At 40.7% G+C, this 20,105-nt stretch overlaps 1 protein-coding gene across 1 annotated transcript in view; it reads left to right on the forward strand.

Moving 5' to 3' along the window:
* The window catches only part of SLC16A10 (solute carrier family 16 member 10), a 137,598-nt gene extending 135,008 nt beyond the window's left edge, over positions 1-2,590 (forward strand). The window contains exon 6 of the mRNA XM_025383012.1: positions 631-2,590. Coding sequence (XP_025238797.1) covers positions 631-863 — 233 coding nt within the window. The 3' untranslated portion in view covers positions 864-2,590. The remainder of the gene's footprint in view (positions 1-630) is intronic.
* The last annotated feature ends 17,515 nt before the right edge of the window (positions 2,591-20,105 follow it).

The following is a 20,105-nucleotide window of genomic DNA, read 5'->3' on the forward strand; positions in this document are numbered from 1 at the left end:
AGTTTCATGTTATTTCATAAAAACCAAATAGACCAAAGAGTAGTTTGAAAGCTAGGCATGGTGGTTCATGCTTGTAATCCCAGCATTTTGGGAGGCTGAGGTGGGAGGATTGCTTTAGCCCAGGAGCTTGAGACCAGCCTGGGCAATGTGACAAAACCCCATCTCTACAAAAAATATAAAAATTAGCCAGGCATGGTAGCATGCACCTGTAGTCCCAGCTACTCAAGAGGCTGAGCTGGGAGGATCAGTTGAGCTTGGGAAGTCAAGGCCTGCAGTGAGCCATGATTATGCCACCATACTCCAGCCTGGGTGACACAGTGAGACCCTGTCTCAAAAAAAAAAAAAAATCTGCCTTTCCAGCTTTTCAAGTAATGTCTTGGTATGAAAATCCAGAGGCCTGTACTTTATGACAACATTACATATATGAGATCTTTTTTTTTCTATCAATAAAGGTTTATATTTCAGATCTGTTTCCTTAAAAAAAAAAAAAAAAAAGTCTGATATCTGAGATGTTTGAACCAGTCCTGTGGAGGTGAAATTAGGCTGGGACTAGGCCATCCCTGTGACTAATCTAGACCCCCTGCAGAGCCACACTTGTTCTCCGTTGGTGACAGCTTTTTCCCTTCTCAGGGTTACTTCGTGACAAGCTGGGCTCCTATGACGTGGCGTTCTACCTCGCTGGAGCCCCTCCCCTTATCGGAGGTGCTGTGCTTTGTTTTATCCCGTGGATCCATAGTAAGAAGCAAAGAGAGATCAGTAAAACCGCTGGGAAAGAAAAGATGGAGAAAATGGTGGAAAACCAGAACTCTCTGCTGTCAAGTTCATCTGGAGTGTTCAAGAAAGAATCTGACTCTATTATTTAATATCTTACATACCTCCACCAGACTGGACTTGCTTTTTGAATTTTAAGCAAGTTTCCTTTCCTTTTATACGAATTGCAAATTTCATATTTTTTTAATCACATCCTAGGAATAGCACAATAATTGGGAAATAGAACCCTTATCACTACAAGAACCATTTTCTGCCACTGAATATCTCTGATGTTTCCGTGAGTCTGAGGGCAGAGACCCCAGTATATGAAAACATGTCTGAAAGTCACATATTGTGAAAATTTGAAGCTATCTCAGTAAAAAGCAACTTTGGAAACTGTGAATGATCTTTAGCTTGTACAAACATTTAAAAATACCTCAAGCTATACTGAAAGGGTTGCAGTTTGGTTAGGAGTGGAAATATTTTGTTTGTTAATGATGTCTTCAGTTCTGGTACCTCTGTTTTACTTTCTTATGCTCTGTGGAAACTTTTTGCAAAATTTAAGCCTGGGTTCTAGGTAATACCAGATCTACCCAAACCTCCAGTCTGTGTTAAAGTTGCTTTCCTGCTGTTAAATAAGCTGTGATATTAAGATATTCTGACTTGCTCTAGTGTCAAGGGCCCTTCTGGGAGCAGGTGCTGACAATGTATTCAGAATCAATACGTGAAATGAAAAGGATCCTCTCCAGGAGGATCCTGAGCTGTTCAGAAATCATTTAAGTTTACAGCATTGTTCCCTTTGCGTTTGCAGTGTGTTTTACTCAAGTAGCCAGAAACACCCCATGTTTCTGAATTGTTGAAATTGTAACAATAAAGTAAAATAGAATGCATGAAAGATATTCTGGCAATTGTAACTTAGAAATCTTCTGACTTCCAGATTTGTTAGCACTAGAACCTGATATTTAAACAAAGTCTTACTTAGCAGTTATCAAGTGGCAGTTACAGGCAGAAATTGGTGGAGGCCGGAGGATGGGGAGGGGGGCAAAACCCTTTATATTTGTGAAGGAAATATCTGTAGCTGATAGAAATAATTGCTTAAATTGGTTTATGAAATTAATGAGTCTGAAAAGGTTAAAAGTACTTATAAAAAGAACCAAGTCCTACATTTCCAGAACTTTCTGGCAAAAATTTTCACTCGTATTATTGATCCTAGTGTGTTCCCTAAGAACATTCCCATTATATTTTTGCTATTTATATACAGATTATCATAAGAAAGCTTTCAGTTTGAGGACCGAAAATTAAAACCAAAGTCATGTCGTGACCCATACTCATTTACAAAAACAAGAACACTTTCCTATATCCCTAAAATTATGCTTTAATGCTTGAGACCTTTAAAAGGTAGTGCTTTTCATTGTGAAGACATTCAGCAACTTACTTTGTCATACACGCAGTTGTACCTTACCACTTCTAATAGTTTCATATTTCATATTCAGGGGACTTAGATAATTTGCCTGTGGATGGTTCTTTTGCAGGAAAAAAAAAAAAAAATCTACATTTTGACCATACTACCTTTTCATGTTCTTATTATAAGTTTTTAGAAAATGATTTCATTCACTCATGTCCAGTTATATAAAATGTTACTTTCTCATTTTTGAGAAGTTCAACAAAACATACAGCTAAGACCAATCATCAAACCCACTATTATAAATGTTAATTTTGGCTGGGTAAGGTGGCTTGTGCCTATAATCCCAGCACTTTGGGAGGCTGAGGAGGGAAGATCGCTTGAGCCCAGGAGTTTGAGACCGGCTTGGGCAATATAGCAAGATCCTGTCTCTACTAAAAATAAAAAAAAATTAGGCCAAGCGTGGCGGCTCATGCCTGTAATCCTAGCACTTTGACAGTCCAAGGCAGGGGGATCACTTGAGCCCAGAAGTTCAAGACCAGCTTGGGTAACATGAGACCGTGTCTCTACAAAATATTTAAAAATTAGCCAGGCATGATGGTGCCCACCTGTAGCCCCAGCTACTCAGAGGCTGAGGTAGTGGAAGGATTGCTTGAGCCTGAGAGATGGAGGCTGCAGTGAGCTATGCCACTGTACTCTAGCCTGTCCAACTGAGCAGGACCCGGTCTGTAAAAGAAAATCAAAAACAAAAACTGTTAATTTTTTTAAAAGTTTTAGGTCGGGCGCAGTGGCTCACGCCTGTAATCCCAGTACTTTGGGAGGCAGAGGCAGGTGGATCATGAGGTCAGGAGTTTGAGACCAGCCTGGCCAATGTGGTGAAACCCCGTCTCTACTAAAAATAAAAAAATTAGCTGGGTATGGTGACGTGTGCCTGTAGTCCCAGCTACTTGGGAGGCTGAGGCAGGAGAATGGCGTGAACCCGGGAGGTGGTGCTTGCAGTGAGCAGAGATCACGCCACTGCACTCCAGCCTGGGCGACAGAGTGAGACTCCATCTCAAAAAAAAAAAAAAAGTTTTAGCACAGACTCCCCTTAAAATACCTTCTCCCCAATTTCATAGAAAGTAATTCAAAAATGAAAACTTACCTCTGTAAAGACCTCTACAATGTTTTTTTTTTCCTTCAAAATTTGGCTGATTTTAGGGAAAAAGATAATCTGAAACTAAAAGAAATTGCTTGGTTAGTTTCCATATTAAAATAGCAGTGACTTAAGTATATATAATATAACTTAGGTCTCAGCATATGTATTTGTATATTAAACTTCACATATGTAGTTTTCGGTTTAATGGAATGAATCAGACTGGATCTATAACACTGAAAAAGCTCTATTGTCAAAGACTCATATGGAGAATACTCTGCTATAATAATATAAAATTAAGAAGAAAAAGTATAAAGGTAAGATGCTAAATTCCATAAATACATATTTAATACTATTTGTGGGAAAAGATTTAAAGTTTAAAATACACAAAGAAAATGAAAAATACTAATATAAAAATTTGTGGTTTAATCTAGTCAAGCTAAGTCCTAATTTCTGAATGAAGTGTTACTGCTGCAAAAATGTGACCTGATAAGCCTAAATGTTTTGTGTTCAATCCAGACACGTTTCTGAGAGTCGGAAAAGAATACAGAGTCAAAACTCTGCTTTTGTCTCCTCATCCTGTTTTTGATAAGACTCAGAAAATTCTCAAATTCAAAACGTTCTGGCATTTGAGGCCAAGAAAAGTATGAAAGGGAGTAACATTCCTTGTTATAGAAACTCTAGATTGGATAATAATGTAACGATGGCCAAGCAACTTCCAGAAACATTTTGGTTAAATTTGATTGCCATGGATATTGCTGGGATCCATCCATTTAAGCAGTAATATACCACCCAGACTATTGATACTTTATGCAAGATGTGTTCATCCCTTTGATCATATTTACAATGCTTATTCCATAGCCCTGCTATACGACTTGTAATTTCCACTGAAAATTGCATAAATCGTGTATTAAGATTCAAATTCTAGCCGGGCACGGTGGCTCACACCTGTAATCCCAGCACTTTGGGAGGCCGAGGTGGGCGGATTGCCTGAGTTCAGGAGTTCACAACCAGCGTGGGAAACACGGTGAAACCCCGTCTCTACTAAAATACAAAAAATTAGCCAGGCATGGCGGTGGGCGCCTGTAGTCCTAGCTATTCGGGAGGCTGAGGCAGGAGAAGAATCTGGGAGGCGGAGGTTGCAGTGAGCTGAGATTGTGCCACTGCACTCCAGCCTGGGCGACAGAGCGAGACTCCGTCTCAGAAAAAAAAAAAAAAGTAAGAGTACACATCGTTTCAAAGCAATTTACTTTGGATGATTCTAGTCCTTTTAGCTGCATTTAAGAATATTTTAATTTATACCAGTGTTACTCTAAATTGGCCTATGTCCAGATGACTTTTGACATTAAATCAATGGAAAACTGAATAAAAAATATGACATGAGATTGTGGGGGGAAGGCCACCTATAGCATGGGTGGCTCTGAGGAGTTCCTGGTGGTGCACTTTCATGCCCTTTCTTATGTACCTTTTGTCTTACTCTTCTTACATTATTCTTATCCTCATCATTTTTTCATTTCCCTTTACTTCCTCCTATCCTTCAAAAACCTCCTGAAGAGTTCATTAACATCCATGCTTAGCTCCACTGGTTGCGTGGCTGTACTTCCTACTGATCCCTGCAGTTTCACTGAATGGATCCCCACCCAATTTCGTGTATCCTGGAGAATGGCTTTCTCTCAGTCTTCAACTTAGTTCTAATAGTCTACATTGAATTTAATTTTAAATTACATGACTAAAATATTTAAGGGAAGAAATAAATTTCATAAAAATTAGTATCTTTTATGCTAACATTTGAAACTTTATTTAAAATTTTAAGGTAAATGCTTCGAGAAAAAAAAAAAAAAAAACATTGCCAAGTCCTTAGCATATTTTCAGAGAGCATAATTTTTTACTTTGATTTCCAGTTTCGCTAAGGTTTCATTAAATCTTAGTCCTGAGAGCCCAGCATGAAGGGTGACTGGGAATGTAGTGTGCCTCTCTGATGCAGTTCCTAATGATTGTTCTTCAGGAACCTTCCTTAGGTTGGGTTACATTTTCTGGTGAATGGTGTTAGAATAAATTCCCAGAGTTTAGAGATACAAGTAGAAATGCATAAGCTAATTAGCTCCAATTTTATAATATGTAAACAATTTAAACTAGTATTTAAAACTTTTTAGGAAGTCTCTAACACTGAAAAAAGGTATTGTTGCTGGTATAAACATTAAGGAGCAACTTTTACGTTAGGTCAAAGATTGTTGCTTTTCTAGTGTGTTGTCTTAAAAAGAGAAGGAAATGAAACTATTACCTTCTTTTTACATCTATGTTTTTATAATTTAAAAGGCAAGTAGTATCTTGGCGAATGAGAAATGCATCATCCCTAACAATTTAATTAAGTCTTAAAAAGACAAGCTTTTTGTCTTGTTATGAAAACAAAAGGCAATTTGTCATTCATAATGGTAATGTGGAATAAGAATACATCATAGAAGGAAGACTTGCTACTTTACTGACTTAATCATTAGTTCTAAGGCTACGTGTGGGGGCCCATGCCTGTAATCCCAGCACTTTGGGAGTCCAAGGCGGTAGGATCACCAGAGCCCAGGGTTTAAGACTCAGCCTGGGCAACATAGTGAGATTTTGTTTCTACAAAAAAAAATTTAGTCAGCTTGGTGGCACACGCCCGTAGTCCCAGCTACTCGGGTGGCTGAGACAGGAGGATCGCTTGAGCATAGCAGGTCAAGGCTGCAGTGAGCCATGGTTGCACCACTGCACTCCAGCCTGGGTGACAAAATGAGACCTTGTCTAAAAAAAGAAAAAAAAAATTAGTTCTACTCTACTATACATGCTGATTTTTGTTGATAGCTTGGTCTAAAAAGACTGTCTAGAGCTGAATTTCCAGGGGCAAATAATAACAAGGTAGATAAACAGGCCCTGGGCTCACTATACTTTCATAGCCATGACATGTTTATTATTAGTGGGCAGAGATTAATGCTGTGTGTTACAAATATACTATAGAGCAATAGGTCACGATTCTTAAGAACAAAGGGCTGAATGCTCACAGTGAAGTGTGAAGCTTGCATAAATGTCAGAAGCACAATTATGGACCTATCATCAATGTGCATTTTATCAGATGATGGCTCCTGAGACAGTAAAGACCCGTGGAAAATTCATTACATCTTTGAATCACTCAGAAAAACCTTGAAACTTAGGACGTAGTTTACTTAGCTCGCCTTTTTACAAATTATCAAATTTTAAATCATAGACTTCGTCTTCACTTCCACACGTTCAAGGGCACCTCTTTTAAAGTTCAATGTACCATACTAAAGGGGTGCAATCTTGCTTTCTGGGGAAATAAAATTCCCCATGGTACTATATTCCTGACAGATATAAAATAACATGAGGCTACCTCATTTTTGAAATGGATTTCAATATTTTTATTAGTAAGCTGGAAAGACAGTAAGAACAAAATAAAACCTAAGTACCTCATGACACCCACTTGATCATGACAATTCATCTACCTCCGCTTTCCGTGTCCAGCTGAAAGCCCAGCTAAAAGCACAGCTGAATCAACTCCTGCTTCATCAAAAGGGAGCTAATGGTGATTCTAGGATTGAAAAGCAAGGGGGTGTAAAATGTTAGTGGGGTCAAAGTATCAGTAAAATTTCTTGAGTGCTTTGTTCTGATAAACGGTTGTAAAAGTAACAAAAAAGGAATAACAACTAATATGGCCTGTGGATCTGACAAAGAAAAACCTGGGCCGGGCGCGGTGGCTCAAGCCTGTAATCCCAGCACTTTGGGAGGCCGAGACAGGCGGATCACGAGGTCAGGAGATCGAGACCATCCTGGCTAACACGGTGAAACCCCGTCTCTACTAAAAAATCCAAAATAATCTAGCCAGGCGAGGTGGCGGGCACCTGTAGTCCCAGCTACTCGGGAGGCTGAGGCAGGAGAATGGCGTGAACCCGGGAGGCAGAGCTTGCAGTGAGCTGAGATCCGGCCACTGCACTCCAGCCTGGGCTATAGAGCGAGACTCCGTCTCAAAAAAAAAAAAAAAGAAAAAAAAAAGAAAAACCTGAAGAAATTCAGAATCTAGATACACTTAGATCCTAAATTAGACCCACTTAGATTCTAATGAACACTTAGAATGCTTCGCCAGTGGCTTTTCAAGTTACATTGGAAGCTTGATTATGAAAAAGTTCTGTTTTCATTGGCAAGAGGGTAGATAATCAGTGATGTACAGATTGTACAGCTGTGCCTGAACCTTACAACTTACACATTAAACTCCTGTAAGAGACACTCCTTCCTAGTAGAACAAGGACTGGGACAATGAATTTTTGACTCGCTGGAGTTTTTTAAAATGCTGTTCTTGAGTGTGGCAATAGTGCAGGAGTTAACCCAGTCTACCTAAAGAAGTTGCTTTGCCTTTCAATATGAGTGCTTTAAGAAGAGTATTTTGGAGTTGAATGTCCCTAAACATGTATGCGATAGGAGCTACTAATATAAAATAACACTTAGAACTCAAATTAGATCTGTAATACTATTGTGGAGCCTGATGTATGACTTTTATTCTTTACTAGATATTTTTCAGTATCTGTCATTAGAAGAGTCAGTTTGTTAAATATTTTAAATGTGTACACACATAAAACTTTTCTACTGTGATCTCTCCTAATGAGTCAAAGTATCTTTCATAATTCAGTCTATATTGAAATGTTATTTCAGGAATGGAGGGCTTGTTATTAATAGTGCTGGGCCGGGCACGGTGACTCACGCCTGTAATCCCAGCACTTTACGAGGCCGAGGCGGGTGAATCACCTGAGGTCGGGAGTTGGAGACCAGCCTGACCAACACGGAGAAACCCCGTCTCTGCCAAAAATACAAAACTAGCCAGGCGTGGTGGCTCCATGCTGTAGTCCCAGCTACTCGGGAGGCTGAGGCAGGAGAATGGCGTGAACCCGGAGGCGGAGCTTGCAGTGAGCCGAGATCGCGCCACTGCACTCTAGCCGGGGCGACAGAGCAAAACGCTGTCTCAAATTAAAAAAAAAAAAAAGTGCTGTATTTTGACCCTGGACTATGAACAGACTGTATAGTTGGTGCCTCTTTTTTTTTCTACCAAAGATTATTAAATCAAGATTGGTGCTATACTTCATGTTCCTTTCAAAATTATTTTTCTTTTAAAAATATTAATATACAGCCGGGCGCGAGGGCTCACGCCTGTGATCCCAGCACTTTGGGAGGCCGAGGCGGGCGGATCACGAGGTCAGGAGATTGAAACCATCCTGGCTAACACAGTGAAACCCCATGTCTATTAAAAAATACAAAAAATTAGCCGTGCATGGTGGCGGGCGCCTGTAGTCCCAGCTACTCCGGAGGCTGAGGCAGGAGAATGGCGTGAACCCGGGAGGCGGATGTGGCAGTGAGCTGAGATCCGGCCACTGCACTCCAGCCCGGGCGACAGAGCGAGATTCCGTCTCAAAGAAAAAAAAAAATTACTATACAACACAATCGGAAATGTATACATACATGACTGAGGAAAAAAGCTCACCTGTACAGTGATTATTGAGTTCCAGTATATACTTAGAAGTATGCAATTTTTGTTAACATGTAAGGCTTGAAAAGCAAGGGGGTGAAATTAGGAAACTCACAAGAAAATGATCACCAAATGAAAACGTTCTAATGAACACAACCTCCCAAGGTAATAACTTTAAAGAGAAAGTCCCTTGTCAATGTTTCTAACACAAAGTGAGCGATTCAAATATATTCTGTAACTTTGAGGCAATGTGAAAAAAATTATATATAATTGCTTCCTATTGAGCTTGCTTATGCAGACATTTGGACATTTGAAGCTGTTTCGCAATTTTCAGGCTAAAATCAGAGTTTTGAAAGTCATCAATCTTAAAACATGCATAATGAGTTACTTGCACAGTTATATTTTTATAATTATTTGAAACTTCTCACTGAAAGTATCATTGTTCGTCTTTCAGATTTAACATAAACAATTAATAAGTACTACGGCTGGGTCAGTGTCAGCAAATCTCAGATCTGTGATTTATCAAGCACCATCGTTGGTCTGATTGTGTAACACTTACGTAAAATTACATATGGGTCTCCTTGGCCAGGCGCTGTGGCTCACACCTGTAATCCCAACACTTTGGGAGGCCGAGGCAGGTGGATTGCTCAAGGCCAGGAGTTTGAGACATAAGGGTCTCCTTAATGTTCTGTAGGTAGGATTCAGATGAATTGAGAATGACAGGTCTTTCTTTTCTTTTTCTTTTCCTTTTTCTCTTTCTTTTCTTTTCTCTTTTTACTTTTCCTTTCTCTCTTCTCTTCTCTTTTCTTTTTTGGAGTCTCGCTCCAATGCCAGGCTCCAGTGCAGTGGCACGATCTCAGCTCACTGCAACCTCTGCCTCCCAGGCTCAAGCGATTCTCGTGCCTCAGTCTTCTGAGCAGCTGGGACTACAGGTGCCCACTACCACACCGGCTAATTTTGTATTTTTAGTGGAGATGGGGTTTCACCATGTTGGCCAGACTGGCCTTAAGTGATCCACCCCTCTCGGCCTCCCAAAGTGCTGGAATTACAGGCGTGAGCCACCATGCCCAGCTAGAGGATGACAGGTTTCAGTTGAATTCTTCTCTCTTTTAAAGACCCTGACTTAAAATCCAGTATACTGGATTTGCTCTGGTAACTAATGATAACACTTTTCTACATTAACATGAGTTATATTTGGAAGAGAGAATGGAAGCTTGCTAATCAGAAGTTACATTAGAGTGAGATTAAGCATCACTCTAATAGTAACTTCTGATGTAACTTAATGTGGTTTGAGATGTGTAAGATTGTAAAGGCATTGCACAATGCTTGATAAAAGTTGCATTTTGCTTTTCTTCTTCCACCAGTTTATTTTAGCCTTAAAGTTATAGCTACAACAAACTGAACCTTGTAGTATTACTAAGAGAGAGTGTGGATATTTTAAGTATCTCCTAGTATAATATGACATTGTTCATGTGGACTTATTTTAATGTTTATTTGAAAATTACTTTTTTAATTATTTTGTATATTTGAAAGTTAGAAAAACACACTTTATCTTAGACATCAAAGCCAAATTATTCCAACTGTATGCTATACACCACAGTGCAGCTCTGCTTCTCTCCCTACCTACACCGGGGCCATTTTTGGCACAATAGTTGTTCAAATGTAGATCACTATGCTGAATGATTGTGCTGGATTTGACCAGTATGCAGTATTTTAGTACTTTTTTAAAAATGTATGTTTCTTTTTGAAGGCTACAATTTACAATTTTTTTTTATAATGTGCAATTTAATATAGATAACCAAAACCTTTTTAATGAAAAGATCTTTACAATGGCCTGGAGGATAATGTGATACTCTCAGTAAATGCAATAAAAACATTTTAGCAAATTCCTATAAGGCTTCATGATTATGTTTATGGAATTCTCTGGAGGGTGGGGGAAGGGAAATTACTGAAATGAAGGAAATAGTTTGTGTTGAATAAAAGAAATCAGCTGTGTGCTTTTTACATTGCATATCTGTATTCTACATGCGTTTGGGTATTGTTATTTCCCTGGAGCAGGGAACAGGGATAGAAATGATCCAAAAGCTTTAGACAGTCTAAAAACCATTTCTATTTGATGCTTCCTTCTTTTTGTAGCTGACTTACATTACCATTTTCTTACATTGATTAAACTTATCAAATTCAGATGATACTCAGTAAGCTTCTACTGAGCGACAATTTTAGGGGCTAGTCAAGAACCAGGCTGGAAATTAAAAAGCAGTCCCATTACTGTGGATTGCTTGCTTGGATAAAAACTGACTCTGGCGTCAGAAGATGTTTATGATTTGATGAGCCTTAACTACAAAGCAAATCGTTATTTATGTTTAATAGTACTAATGAGATTTAATACATTAAACTCAAGAACTTGGCATTTGTGATATGTCATTTAATCCAAAAAGTATTTACATGTCAGAATGTGCAGGCCATTAGAAGACCTTTGAGGGAACTGAGGAGAGAACAGATACGACCAATTGTTACTGATGTTAAGCAGGATATTCTCTTGAGGACATTTTTTTTTTTTTTGAGATGGAGTTTCTCTCTTGTCACCCAGGCTGGAGTGCAATGGTGTGATCTTGGCTCACTGCAACCTCTGCCTCCTGGATTCAAGTGATACTCCTGCCTCAGCCTCCCAAGAAGCTGGGATTATAGATGCCCACCACCATGCCCGGCTAATTTCTACATTTTTAGCAGAGAGGGGGTTTCACCATGTTGGCCAGGCTGGTCTTGAACTCCTGACCTCAGGTGATCCATCAACCTTGGCCTCCCAAAGTGTGAGATTACAGGCATGAGCCACCACGCCCGGCCAGAAAATAATTTTTATAGAAAAAAAACAGAAGAATCCTAATTTATACAGAAAACCCAATTTAAGAGACATACCAATTATCATAGTATCAGCCTTTTAGGACTGGAAGTTCTCTTCTCAGAGTCTCCTATAGATGAACCTAATACTTTTTAAATTCAGGAGTTCTTTTTATAAATCTTTAAATCAGAGTCACCAGTGTTTTATTCCAGAGATAGGAAGCTCACCACCCTACATGGTGGTCCCCTCCACAGCCGGGCCCTCTGCTTATCTTTCTTACCCCATTCAGCTCTACCACCTTCTAGTGTCTGTGTCACAGTTATCTGTGGACCCCCTTGGTCATTCTCATATTATCTATCTGTTACTCCAGCAAATGGCTTTTGGTTCAAGGCTCAGTATTCATGGGGAGCAACTTTATTTCCACTAATTTAACAGAGACACTTGGAGCCTTGTCATCTCTGGAAATGGCTTCATCTTTGAAATCTTAAATACCAACGCTCCTGCTTCTTACCAAAACTTCCCACGTCTTTCCAGTTTTTACTTTGTTTCCTCCTTAATCCTAACCCTATGATCTACAAAACCGCAACCTCGCCCCCACCGCCCCACAGTACTCTGCTTACTATTGCCCCTATACCTTTCCTTTTCCAAATCAAATACTTCCAGCTTCTCCAACCATTTCTTCTCTTCATATTATCAATTTCTCCTTCTCTATTGGATCATTTCCACCAGCATTCCCATATATACATGCTATTATTTCTCTCATCTTGAAAAAAAAAAAAGACTTTTTAATTTTGTTGTCTTTTTTTTTTTTTGAGATGGAGTCTCACTCTATCACCCAGACTGGAATACAATGGCGTGGTCTCGGCTCACTGCAACCTCCGCCTCCCGGGTTCAAGCTATTCTCCTGCCTCAGCCTCTCAAGTAGCTGGGACTACAGGCACCTGCCATCATGCGGCCAGCTAATTTTTGTATTTTTAGTAGAGACGGTGTTTCACTATGTTGGACAGGCTGGTCTCAAACTCCTGACCTCGTGATCCACCTGCCTCGGCCTCCCAGAGTGCTGAGATTACAGGTGTGAGCCACCATACCTGGCCTTGTTATCATTTTTTATAGAGACAGGGTCTCGCCATGTTGCTTAGGCTGGTCTTGAACTCCTGGACTCAAGCAATCCTCCCATCTCAGCCTCCCAAAGTGCTGGGGTTACAGGCATGAGCCGCCATGCCCAGCCTTGCATCACTTTTTTCTATCCATTCACAAAAGACTAAATAACCAAATTCTTTTTCCTGAAAAAATGTATATTTACTATCTCCCATTTTATCTCGTATTCTCTTTTGATTCCACTCTATCAGAATTTTGCCCCTACCACTCCACTGAAACTGCCCTTCTCATCACTAGGTTACCACTGACCTCCACAATCACTAAATCCAATAGTCATTTTTCAGTCCTCATTTTATTTGAATTATCTAAAGTATTTGTTACAATATATCAATTCCCGATCTCTGAATCAGGCTTCCAGGCCACCATACTTACCTGGTTTTTCTCCTATCTTTCTTTTTCTTTTTTTTTTTTTTTTGAGACGGAATCTCGCTCTGTTGTCCAGGCTGGAGTGCAGTGGCCGGATCTCAGCTCACTGCAAGCTCCGCCTCCCGGGTTTACGCCATTCTCCTGCCTGAGCCTCCCGAGTAGCTGGGACTACAGGCGCCCGCCACCTCGCCTGGCTAGATTATTTTTGGATTTTTTAGTAGAGACGGGGTTTCACCGTGTTAGCCAGGATGGTCTCGATCTCCTGACCTCGTGATCCGCCCGTCTCGGCCTCCCAAAGTGCTGGGATTACAGGCTTGAGCCACCGCGCCCGGCCTCTCCTATCTTTCTAGCCACTCTTTTACTGGGTCTTACTCATCTTCAAACCTCTAAATATTGGGAGGCCATCAGGGCCTAGTTCTTGAACCCCTTCTCTTTTTTATCCCTATTCACTGCCTACATGATCTCGTCCTATCTCATGCCTTGAATTACTACCTAGATGCTGATGAAGCCCAAACTTCCCCTTTGAACTCCAGAGCCTTCTATCTGCGACTAAACATCTCTTGTTCTGCAAGCAAATCCTACAGGCTCTGCTTCCAAAATATACCCAGAATTTCTCCACTTCTCACTATCACCACTGACACCACTTTGATCCAAGCCATCATGTTCTCTTTTGTTCTTTGTTCTTCTACTTCCCCTCAGTCTTTTCTCTACACAGCAGCCAGCATGATCCTGTCAAAACAAGTCAGATGAAATCAGCCCCTTTGCTTCCTGTGGCTCCCTGTATCCCTCACAGAAAACCAAAATCCTTACCATGACCAGCACAGCTCCACATGTTCTGGTCCCTGCTACGTCTCTGACCTTATCTCCTGCTCTCTCCTGTTTCACTCTGGCCTCTCTCCACTTCCATCCTTGTATCACTGCCCCTGCCTGGGGTGCTCTTCCCCCAGCTATCCTCTTCGATTGCTCCCTTACCTCCTTCAGGTCTACTCAAAAGTCCCCTCTGTGAGGTGAAAGACCTTTACAAGGAAAACTACAAAACACTGCTGAAAGAAATATAGACAACACAAGCAAATGAAAACACACCCCATGCTCATGGATGGGTAGAATCAATATTGTGAAAATGACCATTCTGCCAAAAGCAATCTACAAATTAAATGCAATTCCTATCAAAATACCACCATCATTCTTCACAGAATTAAAAAACAGTCCTAAAATTCATATGGAACCAAAAAAGAGCCTGCATAGCCAAAGGAAGACTAAGAAGAAAAAAAAAAAAAATCTGGAGGCATTACAGGCATTACATTACCTGACTTCAAACTATACTAAAAGGCCAGAGTCACCAAAACAGCATGGTACTTGTATAAAAACAGGCATATAGACCAATGGAACAGAATACGGAACCCAGAAATAAAGCCAAATACTTATAGTCAACGGATCTTCAACAAAGCAAAAACGTAAAGTGAGGAAAGGACACCTTATTCAACAAATGGTGCTGGGATACTGGGCAAGCCACATGTAGAAGAATGAAACTGGATTCTGATCCCTCACCTTATACAAAAATCAACTCAAAATGGAAAATGGATCAAAGACTTAAATCTAAGACCTGAAGCCATACAAATTCTAGAAGATAACATTGGAAAACATTCTAGACATTGGCTTAGGCAAAGACTTCATGACCAAGAACCGAAAAACAAACCCAATAAAAACAAAGATAAATAGATGGGACTTAAACTCAGAAGCTTCTGCACAGCAAAAGAAACAAACAGCAAAGTAAACAGACAACTTACAGAGTAGGAGAAAATCTTCGCAATCTATGCATCTGACAAAGGACTAATAGCCAGAATCTACAAGGAACTTAAACAAATCAGCAAGAAAAAAACAAATAATCCCATCAAAAAGTGGGCTAAGGACATGAATAGACAATATCAAAAGAAGATATACAAATGGCCAACAAACATACGAAAAAATGCTCAACATCACTAATGATAGGGTAATGCAAATCAAAACCATGATGTGATACCACCTTACTCCTGCAAGAATGGCCATTACAACAACAACAACAACAAAATAATGGACGTGGCATGGATGTGGTGAAAAGCGAACACTTTTACACTGTTGGTGGAAATGTAAACTAGTACAACCTCTGTGGAAAACAGTGCAGAGATTCCTTAAAGAACTAAAAGAAGATTTACCATTTGATCCAGTAATCCCTCACCTGGGTATCTACGCAGAGGAAAAGAAGTCATTACACAAAAAAGATACTTGCACACGCATGTTTATAGCAGCACAATGTACAACTACAAAAATATGGAATCAGCCTAAATGGCCATCAAGCAACAAGTAGATAAAGAAAATGTGGTCTATATATACCATGAATACTACTCAGCCATAAAAAGGAACAAAATAATGGCATCTGCAGCAACCGGGATGGAATTGGAGACCATTATTCTAAGTGAAGTATCTCAGGAATGGAAAACCAAATATCATACGTTCTCAGTCATAAGTGGGAGCTAAGCAATGACGACACAAAGGCATAAGAATGATACAATGGACTTTGGGGACTCAGGGCAAAGGGTAAGAGTGGGGTAAGGGATAAAGGACTACACATTTGGTACAGTGTATACTGCTTGGGTGACGGGTGCACCAAAATCTCAGAAATCACACTAAAGAGCTTACTCATATAACCAAACACCACTTGTTCCCCAAAACTCCATTGAATCTTTTGTTTCTTTTTTTTTTTGAGACGGAGTCTCACTCCGTTGCCAGGCTGGAGTGCAGTGGCATGATCTCAACTCACTGAAAACTCCGCCTTCTGGGTTCAAGCGATTCTCCTGCCTCAGCCTCTCGAGTAGCTGGGAATACAGGTGTGCACCACCATACCCAGCTAATTTTTGTATTTTTAGTATAGATTGGAGTTTCACCATATTGGTCAGGCTGGTCTCAAACTCCCAACCTCAGGTGATCCGCTCACCTTGGCCTCCCAAAGTGCTGGATTACAAGCGTGAGCCACTGCACCCAGCCACATTTTTTTTTAAGTCTCCTCTATTAAGCCTCCCCTGATCATCTAAAATTTAATCCCCTTCCACAGGCAATTCATATCCCCCTTCCCAACTTAATTTTTTTCTTCTTAGTAGTTATCACTAGCATACCATTTATTTTCTTTCTTTCTTTCTTTCTTTTTCTTTTTTTTTTTTTTGAGACAGGGTCACACTCTGTTACCTAGGCTGGAGTGCAGTGGTGCAATTGTGGCTCACTGCAGCCTCCATTTTCTGGGCTCCAGTGATTCTCCCACCTCAGCCTCCTGAAACGCAGGGACTACAGGTATGTGCCATGCTGGCTAATTTTTTTAATTTTTAATTTTTGGTAGAGATGAGGTCTCATTATGTTGCCCAGGCTAGTCTTGACCTCCTGGCCTCAAGTGATCCTCCCACCTTGACTTCCCAAAGTACTGGGATTACAGGCATGAGCCACTATGGCTGGTCTTATTTATTTATTTTTTGTTTGTTTTTGGGTTTTCCTTGAGACAGGGTCACACTCAGTCACCCAGACAAAAGTGCAGTGGCTTGATCACAGCTCACTGCAGCCTCAAACCCCTGGCTTCAAGGGATCCTCCCACCTCAGCCTCCTGAGTAGCTGGGACCCCAGGCATGTACCACAAAGCCTGGCTAATTTTTTGACTTTTTGTAGAGACAGAGTTTCACTGTATTGCCCAGGCTGAACTTGACCTCCTGGGCTCAAGTGATCCTCCCACCTGAGCCTCCCAAAGTGCTGAGATCCCAGGTATGAACCACCATGCACAGTTTATTTATCTTTATTGTCTCCCCAGCTAGACTGTGAGTTCCACAAAGGTAGAGCTTTTTGTCTGTTTTAGCATTTCATCTCCAACATTTAGAAAAGTGCCTGGCACAGAGTAAGTGCTCAACGAGGATTTTTTGAATAAATGAATGGTTTCCAAACTTGTCAGTATGAACATGTTGACTTTATTTTAGTGCTTTTAAGGATTTCCCTAGAAAACTTAGCCAGTGCAACGCAGCCAGTGCAGCTGGAGTGAGTCCACAGTATCAGTGTTGAATCAGGGAGAGCTTGGCTGGCATGGCTGCTCCAGGGCCAAGGAGAAGGCCACATAATTGGGAGGTTAAGTCTATTTACAGGGGCTTGAACAAATAAGTAAATATACTGAGGAAAATGGGAGCCAGGTTTCTCACTATTGGAGTAGGGAGGTACATATGTGGAAGGTGTAAAGTGAATAAACACTGTGGTGATGGATTGGAATTAAATGTGGAGTGTGTGTGTGTAGTCATGCATATGTTTCCTAACTCTGTCCACAGACAGTGTCTAGAAGCAATGACACTACAGTAACAACTCTGAGTATACCTCCACATTCAACAGCAGAGACCCAGAGGATGGATACTTCACTAAGGAGAAGCTCCTGTAAAAATTTTCAACCTAAAATAGAATGCTAGCAGGATGGAACTGAAGGGACACTCATGGAAAGCCCACAGTGCCTTCTAATCTTACAGAAATGAAAAGTTCATCTGGAGACATTAAACAAGAAGAAAAAAATGCTCATACTTTATCATTACAGACTATATCCCTTTAGACTACATTTATGGGTATTTATGGAAATGATTTGTAGAAGTGCTACACATACTATTCTGCAACATGCTTTTTTCACTTCAGACTTACAACATCTTTCTATGTCATATCCTTTATGACTTTTTTTTTTTTTGATTAGTGATAAAAACCAAAATCAAATCAAACCGGTTTAAGAAAAAGAGTGAAAAGTCCAGGTGCTTTCTTTTTGGTAGGCATTGTTCAAGGGACCTCTTTCCCACAACTCCAGGCTGTCCTTTGTATCCACTCTAGCAGATGAGAAAGAACTTCCCTTTCCCAGTCTTTTGGATAAAAAGTCCTGGGATCAAAATGCTCTGGTCTAACACAGGTCAGGTGCCCATCTCAGAACCCATCACTGAGCCAGGAGTCAGGAGATGCTGACGCAACAGACACGAATCATGCCGCCCTGAGGCGGGGTAATGACTAACTCACTTCATGAAATGAGAAGAGGAAGGGTGGTGGTCCCTTCAAAGAAAACTAGGGTCCTGTTGCCCGGAAAAGTGAATGGATTCTGTGCAGAAAAATAGCAGAAGTTTACTACATGTGTCATTCAGTATAATTCTACATCATTATTTTGATGGTTTCCACAGTTATCCCATGAAATGGATGAATCTTTCATTTGTAGTAACTCTATCGTTGAACATGTAGATTTGTTTCCTGTTTCACAGTGATAAACACCACTGCTATGAACACTCTAATAGATAAATCTTTATGCTCATCTTTATTTCCTTTAGGCAAAATTCCTAGTGGTAGAATTTCTGAGTAGAAAGGTTAGTATTTTTGCCTTTACTGTGTTTTGCCAAGTTGCATTACTATATGCTTTCTCTGAATCTTCATAATATTATATAGTTATTTTTTAATTATAGAGACTGAACGGTTTATATACTTTAAAAAGCCTTCATTTAAAAATTGCATTGGGTTTTTTTTTTTTTAATTGCAGTAAATATACATAAGATTTACCATTTTATATAACAACTTTTTTTTTTTTTTTTGAGATGGGTTCTCACTATGTTGCCCAGGCTGGTCTTGAAATCCTGGGCTCAAGCAACCCATTTGCCTTGGCCTCCCATCAAGTGCTGAGATTATAGGCGTAAGCCACCATGCCCAGCTAAACTGGGTAATTTATTATTTTATTATTATGATTTTGAGACAGAGTCTCACTCTGTCACCCAGGTTGTAGTGCACTGGCACAATCTTGGCTCACTGCAGCTTCTGCCTCCCGGGCTCAAGCGATCCTCCTGCCTCAGCCTCCTGAGTGGCTGGGATTATAGGTGCCCGCCACCGTGCCCGGCTAATTTTTTTTTTTTTTAAATTTTAGTAGAGATGGGGCTTCAGCATATTGGCCAGGCTGGTCTCGAACTCCTGACCTCAGGTGATTCACCTGTCTTGGCCTTCCAAAGTGCTGGGATTACAGGCATGAGCCACCGCGCCTGGCCTAGACTGGGTAATTTATAAACAATAGAAATGTATTGCACACAGTTCTGGGGGCTGAGCAGCCCAAGGTCAAGTCACCGACAGATTGAGCATCTGGTAAGAGCTTGCCTTCCCTGCTTCAAAGATGACAACTTGTTGAGTTCTCACATAGTGGAAGGGCAAGCTAGCTCCTTTCAGTCTGTTTTATAAGGGTGCTGATCTCCTTCCTGAACACTCTACCCTCATAACTTAATCATCTCCTTAAGGTCCCGCCTCCTTTTTTTTTTTTTTTGAGACAGAGTCTTGCTCTGTCACCCAGGCTGGAGTGCAGTGGCATGATCTCAGCTCACTGCAACCTCGACCTCCTGGGTTCAAGTGATTCTTGTGCCTCAGCCTCCTGAGTAACTGGGATTATAGGCGTGTGCCACCACGTCCAGCTAATTTTTGTATATTTTAGTAGAGACAGGGGTTCACCATGTAGGCCAGGCTGGTCTCGAACTACTGACCTGAGGTGATCTGCCTGCCTCGGCCTCCCAAATTGCTGGGATTACAGGTGTGAGCCACCGCACCTGGCCACCACCTCTTGATACTATCACACTGGTGATTATCAACATATGAATTTGGTGGGGGACACATTCAGACTATAGCACTGTCATTGCTGACGTGTTTAGATAGGCCTTCCCCACTCTTCTATATAAATACATTCTTAAAACTCCTTCTGATATCTTTATGGCTTCATTTTTATAAATCCCTAAGTTATTATTTATTTTGACATATGGTATAAAGTAGAATTCTAACCATTTTTTGAAAAGCACAATTGGGCGGCCAGGCGCTGTGGCTCACGCCTGTGATCCCAGCACTTTGGGAGGCCGAGGCGGGCGGATCACGAGGTCAGGAGATCAAGACCACCCTGGCTAACACTGTGAAA

The sequence above is a fragment of the Theropithecus gelada genome, chromosome 4 (assembly GCF_003255815.1).
Source record: "Theropithecus gelada isolate Dixy chromosome 4, Tgel_1.0, whole genome shotgun sequence".
Classification (NCBI taxonomy): domain Eukaryota; kingdom Metazoa; phylum Chordata; class Mammalia; order Primates; family Cercopithecidae; genus Theropithecus; species Theropithecus gelada.